Below are 18,823 nucleotides of genomic sequence, written 5' to 3'. Positions count from 1 at the left end.
AGGAGGTTTATATTGATGTGCCACCAAGATTCTCCTCTCAGTCTACAGTTGGGAAAGTCTGCAGGTTGAAGAAAGCTTTATATGGTTTGAAACAATCTCCTCGGGCTTAGTTTGACAGATTTCTGAAAGCAATGTTGAGGTTTGGTATAAGCAAAGCAATGCAAATCATACCATGTTGGTTAAACGCAAATGCACGTAAGGCAACTGTCCTTATTGTATATGTGGATGATATAGTTGTGACAGGGAATAATGAGGAGGATGTGAAACATCTAAAGATGCAGTTGGCCAAGGAGTTTGAAATCAAAGATCTTGGCCCGTTGAGGTACTTTCTTGGGATTGAAGGTGCCAGATCTGATAAAGGTATCTTTATTTCTCAAAGGAAGTACATTCTAGATCTTGTAGAAATAGGCATGTTAGGCTGTAAACTAGCTGATTCACCTATTGAGGTTAACCATCATCTTTGCAATGGTGTTGGTAACTCGATGGAGAAAGAAAGGTACCAAAGACTTGTGGGACGACTCATATACCTATCCCACACTTGGCTGGATATTGCCTATGCGATTGGGATAGTAAGTCAGCTTATGCATGATCCTCGTGCAACACATTTAGAGGCTGTGTATCGCATCTTGAGGTATCTTAAATTTGCCCCAGGAAAAGGAATTTTGTTTTCTAATCAAGAGCACCTAAAGTTGGAGGCATTTACTGATGTAGATTAGGCAGGTTCTGTAGATGACAAAAGGTTTACATCTGGTTACTGCGATTTTGTAGGGGGTAATTTAGTTACTTGGTGTAGTAAGAAATAAACAGTCGTGTCCCAATCTAGTGCAGAGCCATAATATCAAGCTATGGCACATGGTACTTGTGAACTCATGTGGCTTCAGTCTTTGTTGGGTGATATAGGAATTGTTTGCGGTAATCCTATGACTTTGTACTGTGACAACAAAGCTATCATCAGTATTGCTTACAACCCTGTTCAACATGACAGGACCAAGCATATTGAGATTAACCGACACTTTATTAAGGAGAAATTGAATGAGGATTTAATATGTATGCGTTTTGTGAAGTCGGAAGATCAATTGGTTGATGTGTTTACCAAAGGTCTTAGCATTAATCAGGAAGAAATATTACACATGCAACTAGCATTAATCAGGAAGAATGTTTCTCGGTGGAAGACGAACCATATGGTGTAGGGAAAGATGCAAGAGCACTTTGTTTCAGTGGCTGCATTTTACTATCTACATATATATTTATATATATATATATATATATTTGTGTGCATTGCTTCAGTTCATTTCATTTATATAATCAAACCATATAACCTTTGCTTACCAATAAAACCACTCCCCCTTTCCCTCTTCACTAACCCTCAAAGAAAAAAAGAAAAAAAAAAAAAAAGGAAACAAAAAAGAAAATACTAGGCACAATCAAACAGAGGGTGAAATTCCCATTTGATAAAACAACATTTGTTCAATCAACAAAACAGACATAAGAAAAGGTACCATGTAGTGCGTTGTTTGACTAATAAAAGACATAAGAAAAGGTACCATGTGGTGTATTGTTTGACTAACGGCATACAAATACATGAAAGATAAATCTAAGCCAAAACCTCTAACGATTGTAAGATGCAACACATAATTCACAAACCTAAAAATAACGTGAACACAAGGGATAAGAGAGTAGAACAACAAGCATATATATATTGAGAACATAATTAGAAATATATGAAATGTCGAGTAGACTGAACAATAATTCAATAAGCATATTAGTTTAGCCCAATCATGTCCAATTAAATCATAAAGAACATTCAGTATGCTCAAGCATCATTTGCCTACAGTATCTCTCAAGTTTTAAATATCACTGACTTACATTTTAGTTCTTTATTGTCGCAATGGTAGTTTTGTTGTCCCCATGCTTCAATAGGCCTACAATGTCAACAAGAATAAGATAAAGAAAACACCACATGCTTGCTAAAATTTGCCCAACTTTAGATGAGCATTTTAGGCTCTATTTGTTTCAAAGTAAAATAATTTTGAGAAAAATATTTTACCTATTTTTGTTGTTTGATTGGCCAAAAAAAAAAGAGTAAGTGTTTTCCAAGTAAAATAGTTTTGGTTGTAAGGCAAAAAATTAATTACGTTTCAAAACTCCAAGTTATTTTTTTGCTCTTGGTCAACGCTTCATGATTTTCTTTTAAAAAGTTTTATCTATAATTAATTCATTATTAAAGTTTTTCTTGTAGAAAACAATTTGTCAACCAAATAAATGAAAATTTAAAGAAAAACATTAGTTTTGTAAAATCATTTTACATGAATTATTTTTTTTATTTTTATTTATGGTGTACATGTTTTACATTGAAACAAAACAAAGCCTTCGAGTCAAATAAAATTATCCCCCCCCCCCCCCTCCCCCAATTAAAAAAAGAAAAAAAGAAAGAAAGATAAGAGCTTACATGTCTGTTATATTAGAGCAGCATGAAAACAAGCTCCTGAAAAATAAATAAATAAATAAATAAAAGAATATGCTGAAGGAAAGGTGCATGGAGAAAATATGTAGTGTGAATTATGGGTTTGCCTTACCAGTTTTTAGTAATGCTTTTATCTGGTAAGGATAAACTTGGGAAATTGTTTTCAGAAATATCCCTGCAAAAATGTGGCATAACATACCATAAACATTATTAACTTCTACCATAAAAATCATAACTTTTTTATTATGTGCACATCTTTTGGGGTGTACGTTGTAAATTTCTCCTACTTAAAAACAACTTCAACAATTCTAGAATTAACAAATTATTTGTGCTTTGGGTAAAAAATAATGACTACTACTAATAAATATATAAGATCAACTACATTTATTATCTTTCCATTTTCATCAAAATCTTTCATTGAAATCTCTATTTTTAATTGTGACAGGCAACTCTTTACACTTACTCAAGTTACAAAGTCGCTAGCATGTAAGGTTGACGAAAATTAGTATGTGAACTACATTTGACATTTTTCTTGGCTCATTAGTATCCCTACACTTACAGAAAAATCCTACTTTGGTCTATTGCACTTTGGCCAAAATTTCACTTTGGTCCATCCACTTTTAATAGTGCCAAAAAAAAAAAGAATGTCACATGAGACACACATGCTAATTTCCATCATCATTATAACACCAAATGAACAAAATGATAACATTGCAACTTGACTTAAAAAATAGTGTTAGAATTTACCTTCACCTACACCACTACCACCTCACCTACTCCACTAAACCTAACCCACTACACCACTACCACCTCCACTTCACCTACACCACTACCACCTCCACTTCACCTACTACACCTATATCTCCTATATAAGGAGCCTCTCACATTTGTACTAAAACATCAATCAATAATATACATCAATTTATTTTACATTCATCAATTTATTTTTTACATGGTATCAGAGCGAGGTTGAGAAACTAATAATTCTGCTTCACCGGCGGGCGGCAGCCTCGCCTTGGCCGCCCGCCGGACCTCTACACATACCTTCACTCCGCTGCCACAAATTCCATAACTGAACTGAACTCTTGTCAATCTCCGGCCACACCTCCTGTGGTGTCCGCTCCGCCGGTTTCAGCTACACCACACCTCCCGTCTCCCTCTCTCTTTCACACACAATCAATCACACATATTTCCAACTGTGTATGTATAGGTGACGAACTGTGTATGGCGCCCAAGGAGAAATTGGACGGCGGAGCAGTGAAGGCCACCGCCACCGCCGCCGCGATCGGCAAAGAGGCGCATTTTAGAGGCGTACGAAAGAGGCCGTGGGGCCGCTACGCTGCCGAGATCAGAGATCCCGCGCGCAAGAGCCGCGTCTGGTTGAGGACCTTCGATACGGCGGAGGAGGCGGCCAAAGCCTACGACACCGCCGCCAGAGAGTTTCGCGGTGCTAAGGCCAAAACTAATTTTCCTCAACCGGAAGAGAATAATAATGTGAAGATCAATGAAATCAAGAAAGTGAATTGTAATTGGAGTCCGAGTGAGAGCAGGACCGTCGAGTCTTCGAGTCGCGAAGGCTTCTCTCCGGCGCGGATGGTCGATTCGTCGCCTCCGCTCGATCTCAGTCTCTCTCACGGCTGCGGATTTACCGGATTCGGCACCGCCGCCTCTAGGTTTCCGTTCCAACAACCTCAGTTTCATGCTTCTCCGCCGATCGGAGTTTTACCTACGGCCGCGAATCAACTCTTCTATTTTGACGCGATTTTGCGGTCAGGGAGGATGAATCAGGACTTTCTTCGAGATCTCCTCTGCGACAATATTAATCTCTATCCCAGTCTTCCTCCTTGGCTCCCCTATTTACAGGACCAAAATTCCTCATGGAAGCCCTATTACAACCATATTCAAGATTTTGGCTGCAGCAATTTACAACAGTTGCACGTCTAGGAATTGCAGCAACACTGTTGAGAGCATGAGCACATTTGTAAAGATGCTTATCACGAGGCATTAAAGAAAGTATACCATGAGCAGAACCTAAAGAAGATAGCTGTCACCAAACACTTTACAGCCATTCTCTCTCTCAATTCGGAGAACAAATTTTCTCTCTCTCTTTACTTTTTCTCTCACCCACGTTGCCTCCATTTCTTTATTTTATTTTATTTTATTTTATTTTATTTTATTTATTTATTTATTAAAAAAAAAAAAAAAAAAAAAAAACAACACCATTGCTGTTTTTCACAACTCCGTGTGATAAAGATTTGCACACCAAACCTTCCCTTCTTTTATTCATCTGAGGGATCAACCCCAATCACACTTACAAAAAAAAAAAAAAAAAAAAAAAAAAAAAAAAAAAAAAACCACAAACAAAACAACCACACCCACAGTGGGATTTTTCTTTTTCCTTCTCTACTCTACTGCAGGTCTCTTCTTCTTGCCTCCGTCCTGGGCGGTCCTTGACGGTGCTACCTCTGTGCTTCCCACTCCACTGGGCACGATCACTACTCCCTGCTCCTCCACTGCAGCATACGGCGGACCTCCAAATCGGAACATCACAGTGGCCTTCCGCTTCAGCTCCTTGTTTTCTGCCTTTAGCACACTCATCTCTGCTCGCGCATCCTTATACATGCGTTGGAGCAGAGCCAGCTGGGAGTTTAACTGTTGCACCTCATTTGTCCTGCTCTGCAGCCGGTGCGACAAGTTTGTGACCGCCGTCATGCTTTCCACACATAACTTCAAAGTATACTGATTGGCCTCCACATCCGACTGCACTGCCATTCTTTGCTCCACAGACCGCATCGGAAAGTTCAACGGAGTAAACTCCGGGGCGCTTGGTTGCGGTTCCAGTGCCACCGCACCAGTTATCTCTCTTGTTGACTCGTTGAGGTCGGGAAAGAGAGTGAGCAGACTCCGGGACGAAGAGGCCATTTTCTGGGCTACAAAGTGTTACAAAGTCTCTCTCTCAGAAACGGCAGAGTTTTTTCAGAGGATTTTCGCAGTTTTTTGCTTCCCAGCCTCCGCCTCCGCTTCGGTTTATAAAGACCACGACGAAGAGGCCGACACGCGCACTGTCGCTCACGTGCATCGCCGCGTGTCTGGCGCGCCTTTTGATGGCTCGTCTTTTGATGCAGTGGGCACGCCTTTTGATGGCACGCCTTTTGACAAATTGGGCACACCTTTTGAGGGTGCGACTTTTTAAGGGTCCGACAAGACTCTGTAAACTGTCCCGACATTGATTCCGGTTAGCTCCTTCATGGGTCCGACAAGACTCTGTAAACTGTCCCGACATTGATTCCGGTTAGCTCCTTTATGGGTCCGACAAGACTTTGTAAACTGTCCCGACATTAATTCCGGTTAGCTCCTTTATGGGTCCGACAAGACTCTGTAAACTGTCCCGACATTGATTCCGATTAGTTTCTACAAGGGTCCAGCAAGACTCTGTAAACTGTCACCACAACTGTCACAACATTGTTTGCTACAACGGTCCGACATGACCCCATAAACTGTCTTCTACATCGGTCTGACACCGCCATCCAGTGTCCTCTACACCGTTATGACACCACCATCCAGTGTCCTCTACACCGTTATGACACCACCATACAGTGTCTTCTACAACGTTATGACACCACCTTTCAGTGTCTTCACCAACGGTCTGACACGACCATACAGTGTCTCCTATCTTTTTTATTTTTATGTATTTTCTTGTTTTGTTCCTCTCTCCAAACTCAAGTTAGTTAATTTCTATCCTCCTTGAGTTTGCGGGGGGCTGTTAGAATTTACCTTCACCTACACCACTACCACCTCACCTACTCCACTAAACCTAACCCACTACACCACTACCACCTCCACTTCACTTAACCCACTACCACCTCCACTTCACCTACACCACTACCACCTCCACTTCACCTACTACACCTATATCTCCTATATAAGGAGCCTCTCACATTTGTACTAAAACATCAATCAATAATATACATCAATTTATTTTACATTCATCAATTTATTTTTTACAAATAGGAATTAACTATCACAATTGAAAGTAAGGAGACTAAAGTGACATTTTGAGAAAAGTGGAGGAATGTTAAGTATAATTAACCCAAACATAAAACAAACAAAAAGAGCCCACACAGGATTTATAATTTCACACCATAGTTGTCAAATCGGGATTCGAATCAGGAATCAAAATGGTATTGTACCGAATAGCGAATTGAATCAAATTGTGAATCATAAAGATTCGGTCGCCTTTTCTTAATTACATAGAAAATATATCAACACATTTAGACATCAAATATATTTTTTTTTTGATCAGCCAAAAATAACTTCATTGATGAATAAATGTACAACCATAAGGATTACATCAACAGATATGAGGAAGTGCAAAGAGCATCACAATAGACCTTCACCATCCCAACTATGTTGGCACCGCAAGGCCTAACCGATCATATGCTAGCACAACCCCAAGTTGGTGAGTGACCAACAAGCATACAGAACAACACCAAACAGAAGCAAAATAGAGCTTCTCTGCCTCAATACAACAAAGCTCCTCCCAACTCAATACAACATAGCTCCTCCGAAGCACAACCTAATATGTCTCAAATTACAAATGAAATCATTGGTTGTAAAATGAAAATCCTTCAGGTGTGGATTCAACCACAGAGCTATCCTAGTCTTAATCAACTCACACAGCTCAACCCAGTTTGGGTTAGATGCTTTGAAAACACTCATTTCTAAGTTTCCGAAATGACCACAGTACAGCCAGTGGGATAGCACTCCAAATCTTCCTTTACAACTTCATCTTCCCTCCTGCCCACCATAACAGCAACTGGTCCACAGAGCCTGGTAATGCCCCTTGGGTCCCCCACCAATTCAACATATCAGCCCATACACTCCAAACAAAAGGATAGTAGATTAAGACATGGTTCACAGATTCAATGTCAGTCTTACAAAACACACATAGACTAGACCCATACACATTAAGACACCAACTCTTTGTAAGAACTCAACTGTCTTGATTCTCTTTTTCCAAGCTAACCACCCAAATACTTGTACCTTAGGAGGGGTAAAATTTAGCCACACCAACTTACTAATTCTGAGAGTTGGGCCAAGATTATGAATAACAAACTTATACATTGCTGCTACAAAGAACTGACTTGAATTAGATGCTGTTCAAACAGGCCTATCCACCTGTTCAGGTCTAACTCCTCCCACACATACAATTCTCTTCTAAATGATAGGTTCCATACACCTAATGCATCTTTCCTATCATAGATATCTCTCAAAGTATCACTTTTCTCTAAAGACCACCTATATAGGCTTGGAAACTCATCCTTCAAGCAAAGTTGCTGACATCATCTATCAGTCCAGAAGATAATCCTTCTTCCATCCCCAACCTTCAATTGAAAATTTTTCAAAAAGATCTCTTGTAAATTGTTTCTCTGCTCCTCAATAGCTGTGATTCCTTTCCATACAACTGAATGGTTACTGCTAGGATTAAAGGATGGCAACCAGCTTCCAACCTTCATCTTATATCTGCTACAGATAACCCTCTTCCACAGAGCTTCATTTTCACAACCAAACCTCCACCACCATTTTAGTAATAAGCAATTATTAACCTCTCTCACCTTCCTAACGCCTAACCCTCATTGCTCCACACTTTTACACAATTCCTCCCATCTAACCATAGGGATCTTTCTCTTTAGTTCTGAACCACCCCACGAAAATGTAGCTTGAAGTTTCTCAAATTCTTTAGCAACCCCTTCAGGCATCCTAAACAGAGACAAATAATACACTGGTAGTGAAGATGTTACAGCTTTAACAAGTGTTAATCTCCCAGCAAAAGACAGCAGCTTCCTTTTCCAATCAGCTAGCCTACTTCTGACTTTATCCAAGACAGGTTTCCATGTGGCTTTCTTCCTTGGGTTAGCTCCTAGAGGTAGCCCAAGGTAACTGAGTGGCAAGGACTTCAACTTGCAATTCAAGACTGAGGCAAAACTAGCTATGGTATCATCTGAGACACCCACCCCACACGTAACACTTTTATGATAATTAATTCTTAACCCAGACATTATTTCAAAGCATCTTAGCACCCTTTTCAAATTCCTCACCTCTTGTACACCTGCTTCACAGAATAATAATGAATCATTTGCAAACTAGAGATGAGATAGTACAACACTATTTGAACCAACCTTTATTCCTTGAATCAGACCTAAATCGTGAGCTCTGGATAATAAAATATGTAGGCCTTCAGCAGCTATATTAAATAGGAAGGGGGACAAAGGGTCTCCTTGCCTTAATCCCCTTTATGGACTGAATTCTTCAGTTGGAGACCCATTAACAAGCACTGATACCCTAGCAGAAGTTATACATTCCTTGATCCAGCTAGTCCATTTAGTCCCAAATCCAAACTTAGAAATCATACAGAATAAGAAGCCCCAATTAATGGAATCATATGCCTTCTCAAAATCCAAGGTTATAATTAGCCCCTTCTTTGATTTCTTCCAACCATCTACCACCTCATTAGCAATTAATACTCCATCCAAGATGTTCCTTCCACTTAAAAATGCTGACTGTGTTTCACTAATTATATGTGGCATCACTGCTTTCGGCCTATGAGACAATAGCTTTGCTATGATCTTATAGATTGATCCCACCAAGCTTATAGGCCTATAATCAGTTAGCCCCTTAGGATTCTCTTTTTTAGGTATAAGGGTTATAAAGGAACTATTGATACCCTTAACTAGCCTTCAATTCTTGTGGAATTAATTCACAAAATTTATCACTTCACTCCTCATCACATTCTAGAATTTCTGAAAACATGCCATATTAAAACCATCTGACCCTGGTGCTTTACTCCCATCACATTCCATCACTGCAGCTTTGATCTCATCTTCTGTAAACACTGCTTCCAGCATTTCAAAACCACAACTTCCTTGTACTGATTTGAAGGTCCCTCCTAATTTAGGTCTCACTTCCAAATCTTCGGAAAAATGACTCTTAAAATGCTCAAACACTTTTCTCTTCACATGACAAGGTTCCTGATATACCATCTCCCCCTCTGTAGTAGCGTTAATTTCATTCCTTGTTTGTCTACATTTTGTCATAACGTGAAAGAATCTTGTATTCTTATCTCCCTTCAATGCCCAATTCATTCTTGACTTTTGTAGCCACATTCTCTCCACCATCCTGCTTAATCTCCACACCTCTCCTCTAACCTCTCTCCTTGTTTTTTCTGAGTCATCAAGCTCTTTGTCCTCAACAACAAGATCTAAATTGTGTAGGTCACATTCTGCTACTTTCAGTTTATTGATTAGATTCCCAAACACCTCCACATTCCATTTCTTGAGGCCAACCTTTAGAGTCTTCAATTTTTTTAGCAGAATATACCCAGCCCAACTCACTACATTAGCCTCTTTCCAGCTGCTCTCCCAGAATGATTGGAAGTTTTTATGTAAGAACCATGCATTTTGTACCCTAAAGGGTTCTAGACCCCAGTCCCTTTCATCCTCCATCACTAGGAGGGGGCTATGATCAAAGATCATCCTAGGCAGTCCCCACAGCTTCAGATTGAATACCTCAAGCCACTTTGGATCTACTAATACTCTATCAATTCTACTCCACTTTTCACCTTCACTTGAGTTACACCAAGTAAACTTCCTACCCAACAATGCCAGATTAGACACTTCACTCCTATCAATAAACTCATTCAACTCCCTCATTCCCCTATCTCTCCTTGAGCACCCTTTGCTTTCACCAATGTTTCTTATCTCATTAAAATCCCTACCAGGGCACCAAGGCTTAGGGAAATCCTCCTTCAACTTTACTAAGATGTCCCATAGTTTCCCTCTTAAATCCATTTCATTAGGTGCATAAATATTTAGAATAGCACACTCAAAAGAGTTAAAGAAAGTACCTGATAGTATGATAAACCTCCTGTTGCTGTAGTATTCTGATATCTGGAACACATCTGGATCCCAAATACATAGTAATCTTCCAGCTACTCCTTCAGAGTCCACAACTATCAACTCCATTTTATCTCTAGCCCACAATGATCTTACTTCATCCTCAGAAATCTCTGATTTTTTTGTTTCTTGGAAGAGCACCATATCCACCTTTCTTTCCTTCAAAAGTTTCCTTATCTTGCCTTTCTTTTCCTTCTTACCCAACCCCCTTATATTCCATGTTAGTATTTTCATAACAAAACAATAATACTCATTGGCTTCACCCCAGTTGGGGTACGAAGCCAGTTGGTGTGCTTTGTACCCCAACTTTGTCCCCCCCCTTCAATTTTTTCCTTATCCTTTAACTCAAGATCCACAATCTTGTTAATCACTTCACCCTCTTTCCTATTGTACTTCACTCCCAAAACTTCCCCCATTTTCAAAGCTGCTTGGGCTTCATTTACTATGTGCCTCCCTATATCTACCCGATTCTCTATCGAGGCTAATACGGAAATTGCTGCTACTGCTACTTTTCACACTGCAGCCTTTGGGACTGATTTGCTTGTTGAAGCCCCTCTCTGACCATACCTCCGGAGTAAATTGAGGAAGCCCTTTTTTGGGTGCTGATGACAATGTTTAGTTGTACTACTAACCTTCTTTTTCCCCTTCTTATGTTTTGCAGGTCAAGTATTGGGCTCCATCTCTTGGGCTTCAGACACACTTGAACCTCTCACAACTGGCCCATCTGCACCACTTCCCTCCTTAGCGTTGCTACCCTAACCCCTGGGCCTATTTTGGAATTGTTTGACTTGTTTCAGCCCATACCCCTGCATATCCCTTGATTATGGCCCAATACCCCTTCTATTTCTAGTCTAGGCCTATTCAGACTTGACCCAGTTAAGCTTCTAACATAGCCTGGCGTGAGCACATGATCATCAATGCTCTCACTTTTATCAGTGCCAACTGTAGAGCCATTATTTTGGTTCCTCATTCCCATCATTAACCTGTATGCCTCTCCATTAGTCACCTTACCCACGCCACTTCTTGACTCTGCAACTTCTGTATCACTTCTCCAACACATCTCCTGCTCCACGTCCTCACTCTTACTCTCTCCACGTGCCTTGTAATCTTTTGCCACATCATTCCTGAGTTCCAAGTCATGGTCCGAGTCATCCTCCATGTCATCATCCTCTTCCTCTTCACTTTTGCTCCTTTCCATGCCCAGTTTCTCTAGATCATTAGAACTACCCATCTCTTCCATCTCTTGATTCTTCTGGCACTTGCACACCACATTGATCATTTTTGCCATCACCACTTGTTCTTCACAAACTCTCACTGGATATATCAATCCTTTGGAATCCAAGTTTACTACCTTATTAATTGGTTCCATGCATTTGGTGGAGATCTTAATCTTGGCATACGCAAAGGACTTAGGTTGATTTATATCTTCATCAAAACACAGGAAATTCCCCCACAACCCACCAATCCTCTTCAAATTTGTACTATTCCATAGGTTTAATGGAATGCCATAGCAGCTGATCCAAACACACCTTTCCTGCTCCAGAACCAGTCCAGATTTTCCTTCATAAATAGCCTCGAACCAATCCATAATCAACTCCTTAATGGGCTTCAGTTTCAGTACCATCTCCTCCTTTGACTTGAATGTTAACACCACATCACGGCCCCCAATTTCTCTTACCAAAATATCCTCCAGTCCTATTGCTTCAAATTCCTTCTTCAGGTTAATATTGGCATAGTTATCCGTCAGGCGAACAACTACACTTTCATACAACCACCCATTCCCTATTTCCTCAGCCTTCAATGTAATGCTACCTCTTCCAACACTTGTTTTGACTATTACTGCCTCTGCATATGACCTCTGGTCTGTAGAGACTTCTACACAACTTCTTCCTTCCCTCGTTGGCCATTTTGACTCTTTGCTTGAAGACACACTGGGCTTGTTGAACATTTTCTTCCTGCCTTTTCCTTGCCAAATTCTGCATGCTTTACCTATATTGCCTTATCATCCACCCATAGCCCATTTGCTTTTTGAACAGCCACTTTTGCAGCCACATAGCAATCAAACACTTCCTTCATTCCTCCCTCTTCCTTGTCTTCCCCTCTGCCTCACAACAGGAATCCATCCTCCTTGCTGAGCATCTTGCTTCCTCCAACCATTTTTTGCATTTAGATATCAAATATATCTAATAAATATGAAATATATAGAGTTATCAATAAAATATTGTTTTAAATGATGATCATGTGGTCTAGGTAAGAAGTTAACACTGGTTCTTATGTTTAGCATTTCACCTTTTCCCTTTTAGATACTATTTCTTATCAACCGTTCTTAATAAAGAAAGCAAACAAAGGCAAACTTTCAATTTCCAAGCAACAATAACTTAACAACAATATTTTTAACTTTTTACAAGGTTAAAAAATCAAAATCTTCACACGTTTTCAAAAATCTCATTCAATGCCTTCAAAAAATTCATTTTGTAAATGCAAGTACTTAGATAAAATTGAATATAAGATTAGAAAAATGTAGAGAGAGAACTTCCCCCCCCCCCCCTGCGAAGGTTTGAGTATTTGAGAGTAAATAGGGAGGGAGAAAGTCAAAAGGTGGCATATAGTAATCCTAAAGACCTTAAAAAGGCTGTGTGAACCCTTTTCGAACAAAAAAAATAAAAAAAGAAACCAAACATTGATTTTAGCGTAGCGAATCAAATCGATTCACGATTCACCGATTCACCTATGATTCATAGCTATTTGCAATTCACACAACCTGTTTGAATCGAATACCTACTGAATCGAATCGAATCGAATCGTACGATTTGAAGTAATCCAAAATGACACATTGGACAAACCGAGCACTAAGTTTGGTCCTATCTTTACATGGAAGAAAGACAAAACAAACAGACCCAAAAATCACGAAGGAGGGAATAATTGGGAAGTTGAGAAAACAAAGCCTCATAAGGAGAACAACCAAAGAGAAGGGGAGTAAGCATACGATTATGAAGAAAATCAATAGTAAGAACTGGCTCACCCCAAATTGGAGCCAGAACAGAGACAAAGAAAAGAAAAGACCTAGTTGCCTTAAGGAGATGATGGTGTTTACGCTTAACTCAACCATTTTGGACGGGTGTATGAGTATAGAAAGTTTGGTGAATGGTACCCAAATTGGCCAAATACTCACAGAAGTTAGTTTTGAAATATTCCCCACCGAAGTTAGACCATAACAATTTAATAGTAGACTATAGTGATCATAGACTAAAAGGTACAGTATATCTGATAGAAGTCAGACTTATGAGTCATAAGATAAACTCAAGTGTAATAGGTGTAGCCATCAACAAATGACAGATAGTATGCAAAACCTTTTTTGGTGAGAACAAGAGAAAGGCCCCAGACATTAGTATGAACTAAATAAAACGATATATCAGAAATAGAAGTACTTTGACGAAAATGTAAGGCTATGATTTTGGTAAGTTTACACCCTCAACACTTGGTAAGTTGACTAATAGAAACCTTACCCAATAAACCTAACTGAGCTCAAGACTGTAAGCAGTCAGCAGACAAATGTTCTAATCTAGCATGTCAAAAATAAACAGGACTCGATAGAAAATCTAACTGAAAAGTGAAAAAAGAAACCAGAGAGTTAATCATAGGCAGATGCAAGCTCTCCACCATATAGAGGTATCCAACTCTACAGCCGATCTCAATCTGCTAGTTGGACATTCAATCCGGTACAGAATTAGTAGAATAAGAAAATATAACATCAAAATTGGAGGTATCAAACTGACTGATAGATAATAAACTAAAGATAACTAAGGAATATAAAAGAAAGACGGAATAACAGACATATCGGATGGTATAACAGACCCAACAAATATAACAGACATACCACACCCACTAGCAGTATTAATAATAATAGGAAAAGGAGGAGAAATACAATTTTGAAGTAAGGAGAGATGAGGAGTCATATGATAAGAGCACTGGAGTAAAAAATCTAAACAGACGAACATATACTTGAATTAGGGTGATCTCGAGGGAAGTGAAGAGACCGATAATGGAAGAGGGGGACGGAGTCGGTGAACTCGACGACAGGGTTGGAATCGCCGCCGAAGAAGCAGTTGAGGAGGACGATGTTCAATGTAGAGGTCCTGTGGTTTTGGGCATGGAGTACAAGTTTGATATAAGCGTTTTGCCTGATCTGGTATCATAACTCGCCGCCCATTACGGTGGTTGTGTGATCCTGGAGTGACACATTGCACCATAGTGTGGAAAGAGAGAGAGAGAGAGAGAGGGTCACCTGGAATCACTGAGGTGGCTTTGGTAGTTTTGGATAGATAGACATGTGAATCCAAACAAAATGTTAATTTGGACTGATAAACATATAATGTCCTTATAGACTCAAAATAAAAAATTCTATAAAAAGAATCTATGGCCAGAGCTCGCTAAATATAATTATATATGTTGAGTGTGTCCCTAGCATGTCGTGTCCCCCATTTTTTGAAAATTTGCATGTCTATGTTTGTGTCCGTGTCCGTGTCCGTGTCCGTGCTTCTTAGATGACAAACAAATGATGATGTCGCATCAAGTGGAACAAAGGTGATATCGCTACGATGACTAGATAAGGACGAGGCAATGACAGAGATCAAGAGCTGACGATGAGGCAATGGTTGACTAGGATTGATGGCGACTAGGGTTGACGATGAGGCAATGACAACATGATGTTAGCTAGCTTGGGTTGATGGCGACAATTAGGGCTGAACATAATCTAGGATTTTTATTTTTTTTAGGAGAAAACAAAACAAAGAAAATGAAAAGAAATGAATAAAAACTATATTTTCATGATGTTAAGCAAAAACCTGCTCTGATACTATGTTAACGCAGAAAATAAACACTACCTATAGTGAGACAACTTAAGAGTTGAGACTACCTCTATTATAATGGATCTTAATCCCGAAAATGAAAAACGTGTTTCTCTAAGATCTTTGATCTCATAGCTAGGATCCAACAATCATAAGTCTAATGAAGTTCTATGATATTATTGCTAATAGGGTGTGTGACATAACCATAGAGCCAAAGCACCTAACTCTCATGAAGTAATTTTGCTCCAGTTAACCTTTAACCATCTGTATTAATTCATTTCATTATCCCCAAAACAAAAATTCGTAACCATATTATCAAAATGCAGATATCATTATCTAGAAATCTACCAATACCTTATAGAATGAAGTTGATAGTTTCTAATTGTCTTAAATCATCAACAAAGCCTTGACTTGTTGTATAAATTCTAAGAACAGAATGGTGAATCATACTTGCTTAGGGAAAACTCTTGTAAAAAAAAAAAAAAAAAAAAACCAAAGCAAAGCAAAGGCAAATTTGGTCAAGAAGCAACTATACATTGTTACTACATTAGGTGAGTGAGATTACTTATATAAACCAAAACGATAGACAAAATTGTTTATTCGAAGGCCTAGGGTTTTTTATTTTATTTTTTTTGTAAAAAAAAAAAATTGACTTTTAAATATAAGTTTATGATATTGATTTGAGTATTTTGATTAATGTGCATGTCAACAGATTTGCATGTGTGCTTATAGATATTTATATTATATACACATGAATATTTAATTTAGATTGTGGCTTCATTTTAGTCTAGATGAATTCATAATTAAATCACATCTTGTAATCAAACAAGAAGAACCACATTAAAAGTTGCTTTGAAGATAACTTCATTATAAATTCAAAAAATCAACTTGGTAATGGAATAGTACCGCGGGGGGGGCGGCCAGTCCCTGCTAGCTTCCACATAATGCTATAGCATTTATGTAACCTAATTATATAGGTTCAATTCTTACACAAAACAACAATTGACATGTAACTGTCCACATTATTTGGAGTAAATTTAGGAGTGACATTTTAGAGTTCTCAAAGTTTTTGTTTTACTCATATGTTATAATTCAATGCACAGAGCCCCTCAAAAGTTTTTTTATTTTAAAAAGTAATTAATTATTTGTATTTCCCATTATGGTTATGTTATGGACATTTAAATGTTACAAACTATTGTGTTGACAAAAGTTGTAAGCTATTATGGTTTCATTATGAATCATTGTGATATAGTTTTAAAAGAGCATATAGGTATGCACCTTTTAGATAGTGTGATTTGTAATCTATTATCATTCATGTAGTATGCGAATTATGTAATATTACATATGATTTATATTTTTTTAGTGGTGCATCATTGAAGTTCAAGTTCCTAATTCCTATAACATATTTAGAGTGTTCTCATTATTTATTAACTTATTTTTAATAGTGATTTATTTATTTTAATAACTATTTAAATCGTTTAAATCTATCAACCGTTTGGATTTGTCAAACCCTTCTTTTGGCCCCCCAATCATTAACTCCTAGCTCCATCTCTGGAATAGTAGCTTCATACTAATTCAAAAATAGACCAATGCTTGAAGAAACACAATCAAACATTAGAAAAATAAATGAAGCATAAGATATTTTAGTTTCACTATGCAAATTCTAGTAACAAACACCTACACATATGAATTTGAGATATTAGTGAACCATCCCTGTGATGAATTGTTGAGCATATTTCCCCTGAGGTATCTGACCATAAAAATAAAAAGATAAATAAGTTCATTATCAAAACTAAGCATATGTATTACACATAGAACACTTAGACATCCCATGGAAATGAATAAATCTTTTATCTTCAACAGCATTTGAACCAATTTATACAACATTATTGGAAGACAAGATTACAATAAAAAACATAATTCGGCAAATGTGCTGTTTGGTGCTTACATTGAAGTCGTAACAGATAACTAAGTAATTTGTGACCACTTTTTTTTTATAACTCATATCATAATGCAATATATTAAGATATAATAAAAGAGTATCAAAAAGTCAAAACTAATATAAAATAATATTACTTAATATTTTTTTATTATTTTTTTTAGATGGGGGAAGCCCATGAGGCCAAATTAGAAAACATCATAAGTCTCCAACTCAACTAGAGAACTAATAGAAGAAATAACATTTTCCATTGGAAAAGCCATTCTGGTAAAAGAATGAGCAATTTGATTTCCGTCATGAAGAACATGATGATGGGGACATGCAGATTGTGGAATACCCACTTGAGTGGGTCATATGCCACTCTAATAGCCAAATGCCAAAAGCTTTGCTTTTATCCGTAGGAATGGTGTTATTGCTAAAGAGGGATTTGCTCAAGCAGGTAAGTTGTTTCTAGAAATCTTGTAAGTAGTAGTTTCTCGTTTGGCTTTTGCAATCGGACTCGAAATCCTAGTAGCTCTAAGTTGTTCACAATTAGTACTGTACATCAAATTTTATAAAGGTGAATGTATAACTCAATACGTTTTTTCCCTCACAAGGCAAGCAGTAGGCCTTAAGACGTTGAGGTGTAAGCATTTCAAATATTAAATTTTAATATTTAGAAAATAAAATAAATATTTTAAAGTAGTAAATAATAATAAAAATTAAACATAAAGGTGTAAATAGTTTTCTCCTTAAGCCATTGAACATTTTACTATAGAGAAGGAAGCTTGCCTTCAATGAAAGTGAAATTGACATTCTTACCTTTAGTGATTGAGCTTCTTAGTTGACCATTTAACTTCTTCTTTTTTTCCTTGGTTGATCATTTAGGGGTTGTTTGGGGTGTCCTAAATAAGTGCACTTTTTGTCTTTTTGGACTAAAAAGTTGAGGGAAAAAATATAGATGTTTGGGTTAACTTTTTGACTTTTTATGGAAAAATGTGTAATAAAAAATTGTAAAAATTGGTTTGTAGAGAAAAATTAGAATTGGGAGTTGTGCAGCCGTAATTGTTGACTTTTGGTGAATAGTGTTAACTTTTAACTTTTTGAGTAACTTTTTGACTTTTTTTAAGTATCCCAAACTTGGCCTTAGTCTTATACAATATTGCTGCAAAAGGGGTTCTTTTTTAGTTTTTTCTTTTTTATGTTTGAACTATCTACTAGATTAAGTTTAACAGCCTAGGGCAACTTCTTCATATGCTAACTTGTATGCTTATGCACAAAAGGCGTACAAGGCTCACCCAAGGCACATGCTATGATGCGAAAGCCTTTGGAGAGTATAACCTAAAAATCAATTCTAACTCTATCATATGAGATTTTGGTGAAGATCAATAAAGTTTGTCCACGAGATTGGAGAAGAGTGACTCATGTAATTCCTCCATTGAAGATCATAGTGAAATCGCAACGACTTTGTGGACATAGCCCTTGTTTTAGGGTGAACCACATAAATGATTGTATATTGCTTGCGTTTATTTGTTTGATCTATTTACTTTCTACTTTCTTTGGTTGTGTGTGTGATTCTTAGGTCATGAAGGTTTTGTGATTATCCACAACCACTATTATCATAGTGTTAGTTCCTAGAGCA

General features: G+C 37.9%; 2 protein-coding genes across 2 annotated transcripts in view; one reads left to right on the top strand and one right to left on the bottom strand.

Moving 5' to 3' along the window:
* The window catches only part of LOC114289342 (putative LRR receptor-like serine/threonine-protein kinase At1g53420), a 129,741-nt gene that overhangs the window by 22,092 nt on the left and 88,826 nt on the right, over positions 1–18,823 (bottom strand). The window contains 4 exon segments of the mRNA XM_082887558.1: positions 1,867–1,922; positions 2,450–2,485; positions 2,577–2,639; positions 16,945–17,013. Of these exon segments, the coding sequence (XP_082743684.1) occupies positions 1,867–1,922; positions 2,450–2,485; positions 2,577–2,639; positions 16,945–17,013 (224 nt within the window).
* LOC145798738 (ethylene-responsive transcription factor 4-like) lies at positions 3,455–4,637 on the top strand. The gene has a single exon (XM_082887559.1). The coding sequence runs from the start codon at positions 3,689–3,691 to the stop codon at positions 4,406–4,408; it is 720 nt and encodes a 239-aa protein (XP_082743685.1). The 5' UTR covers positions 3,455–3,688; the 3' UTR covers positions 4,409–4,637.

Source organism: Camellia sinensis, chromosome 9, assembly GCF_055761805.1.
Source record: "Camellia sinensis isolate YWXY chromosome 9, ASM5576180v1, whole genome shotgun sequence".
Taxonomy (NCBI): Eukaryota; Viridiplantae; Streptophyta; class Magnoliopsida; order Ericales; family Theaceae; genus Camellia; species Camellia sinensis.
This window is presented reverse-complemented; position numbering and strand designations above follow the sequence as displayed.

Excerpts from the sequence above, each read along its gene's own strand:
- LOC145798738 (XM_082887559.1), top strand. The coding sequence starts at position 3,689 with ATGGCGCCCAAGGAGAAATTGGACGGCGGAGCAGTGAAGGCCACCGCC.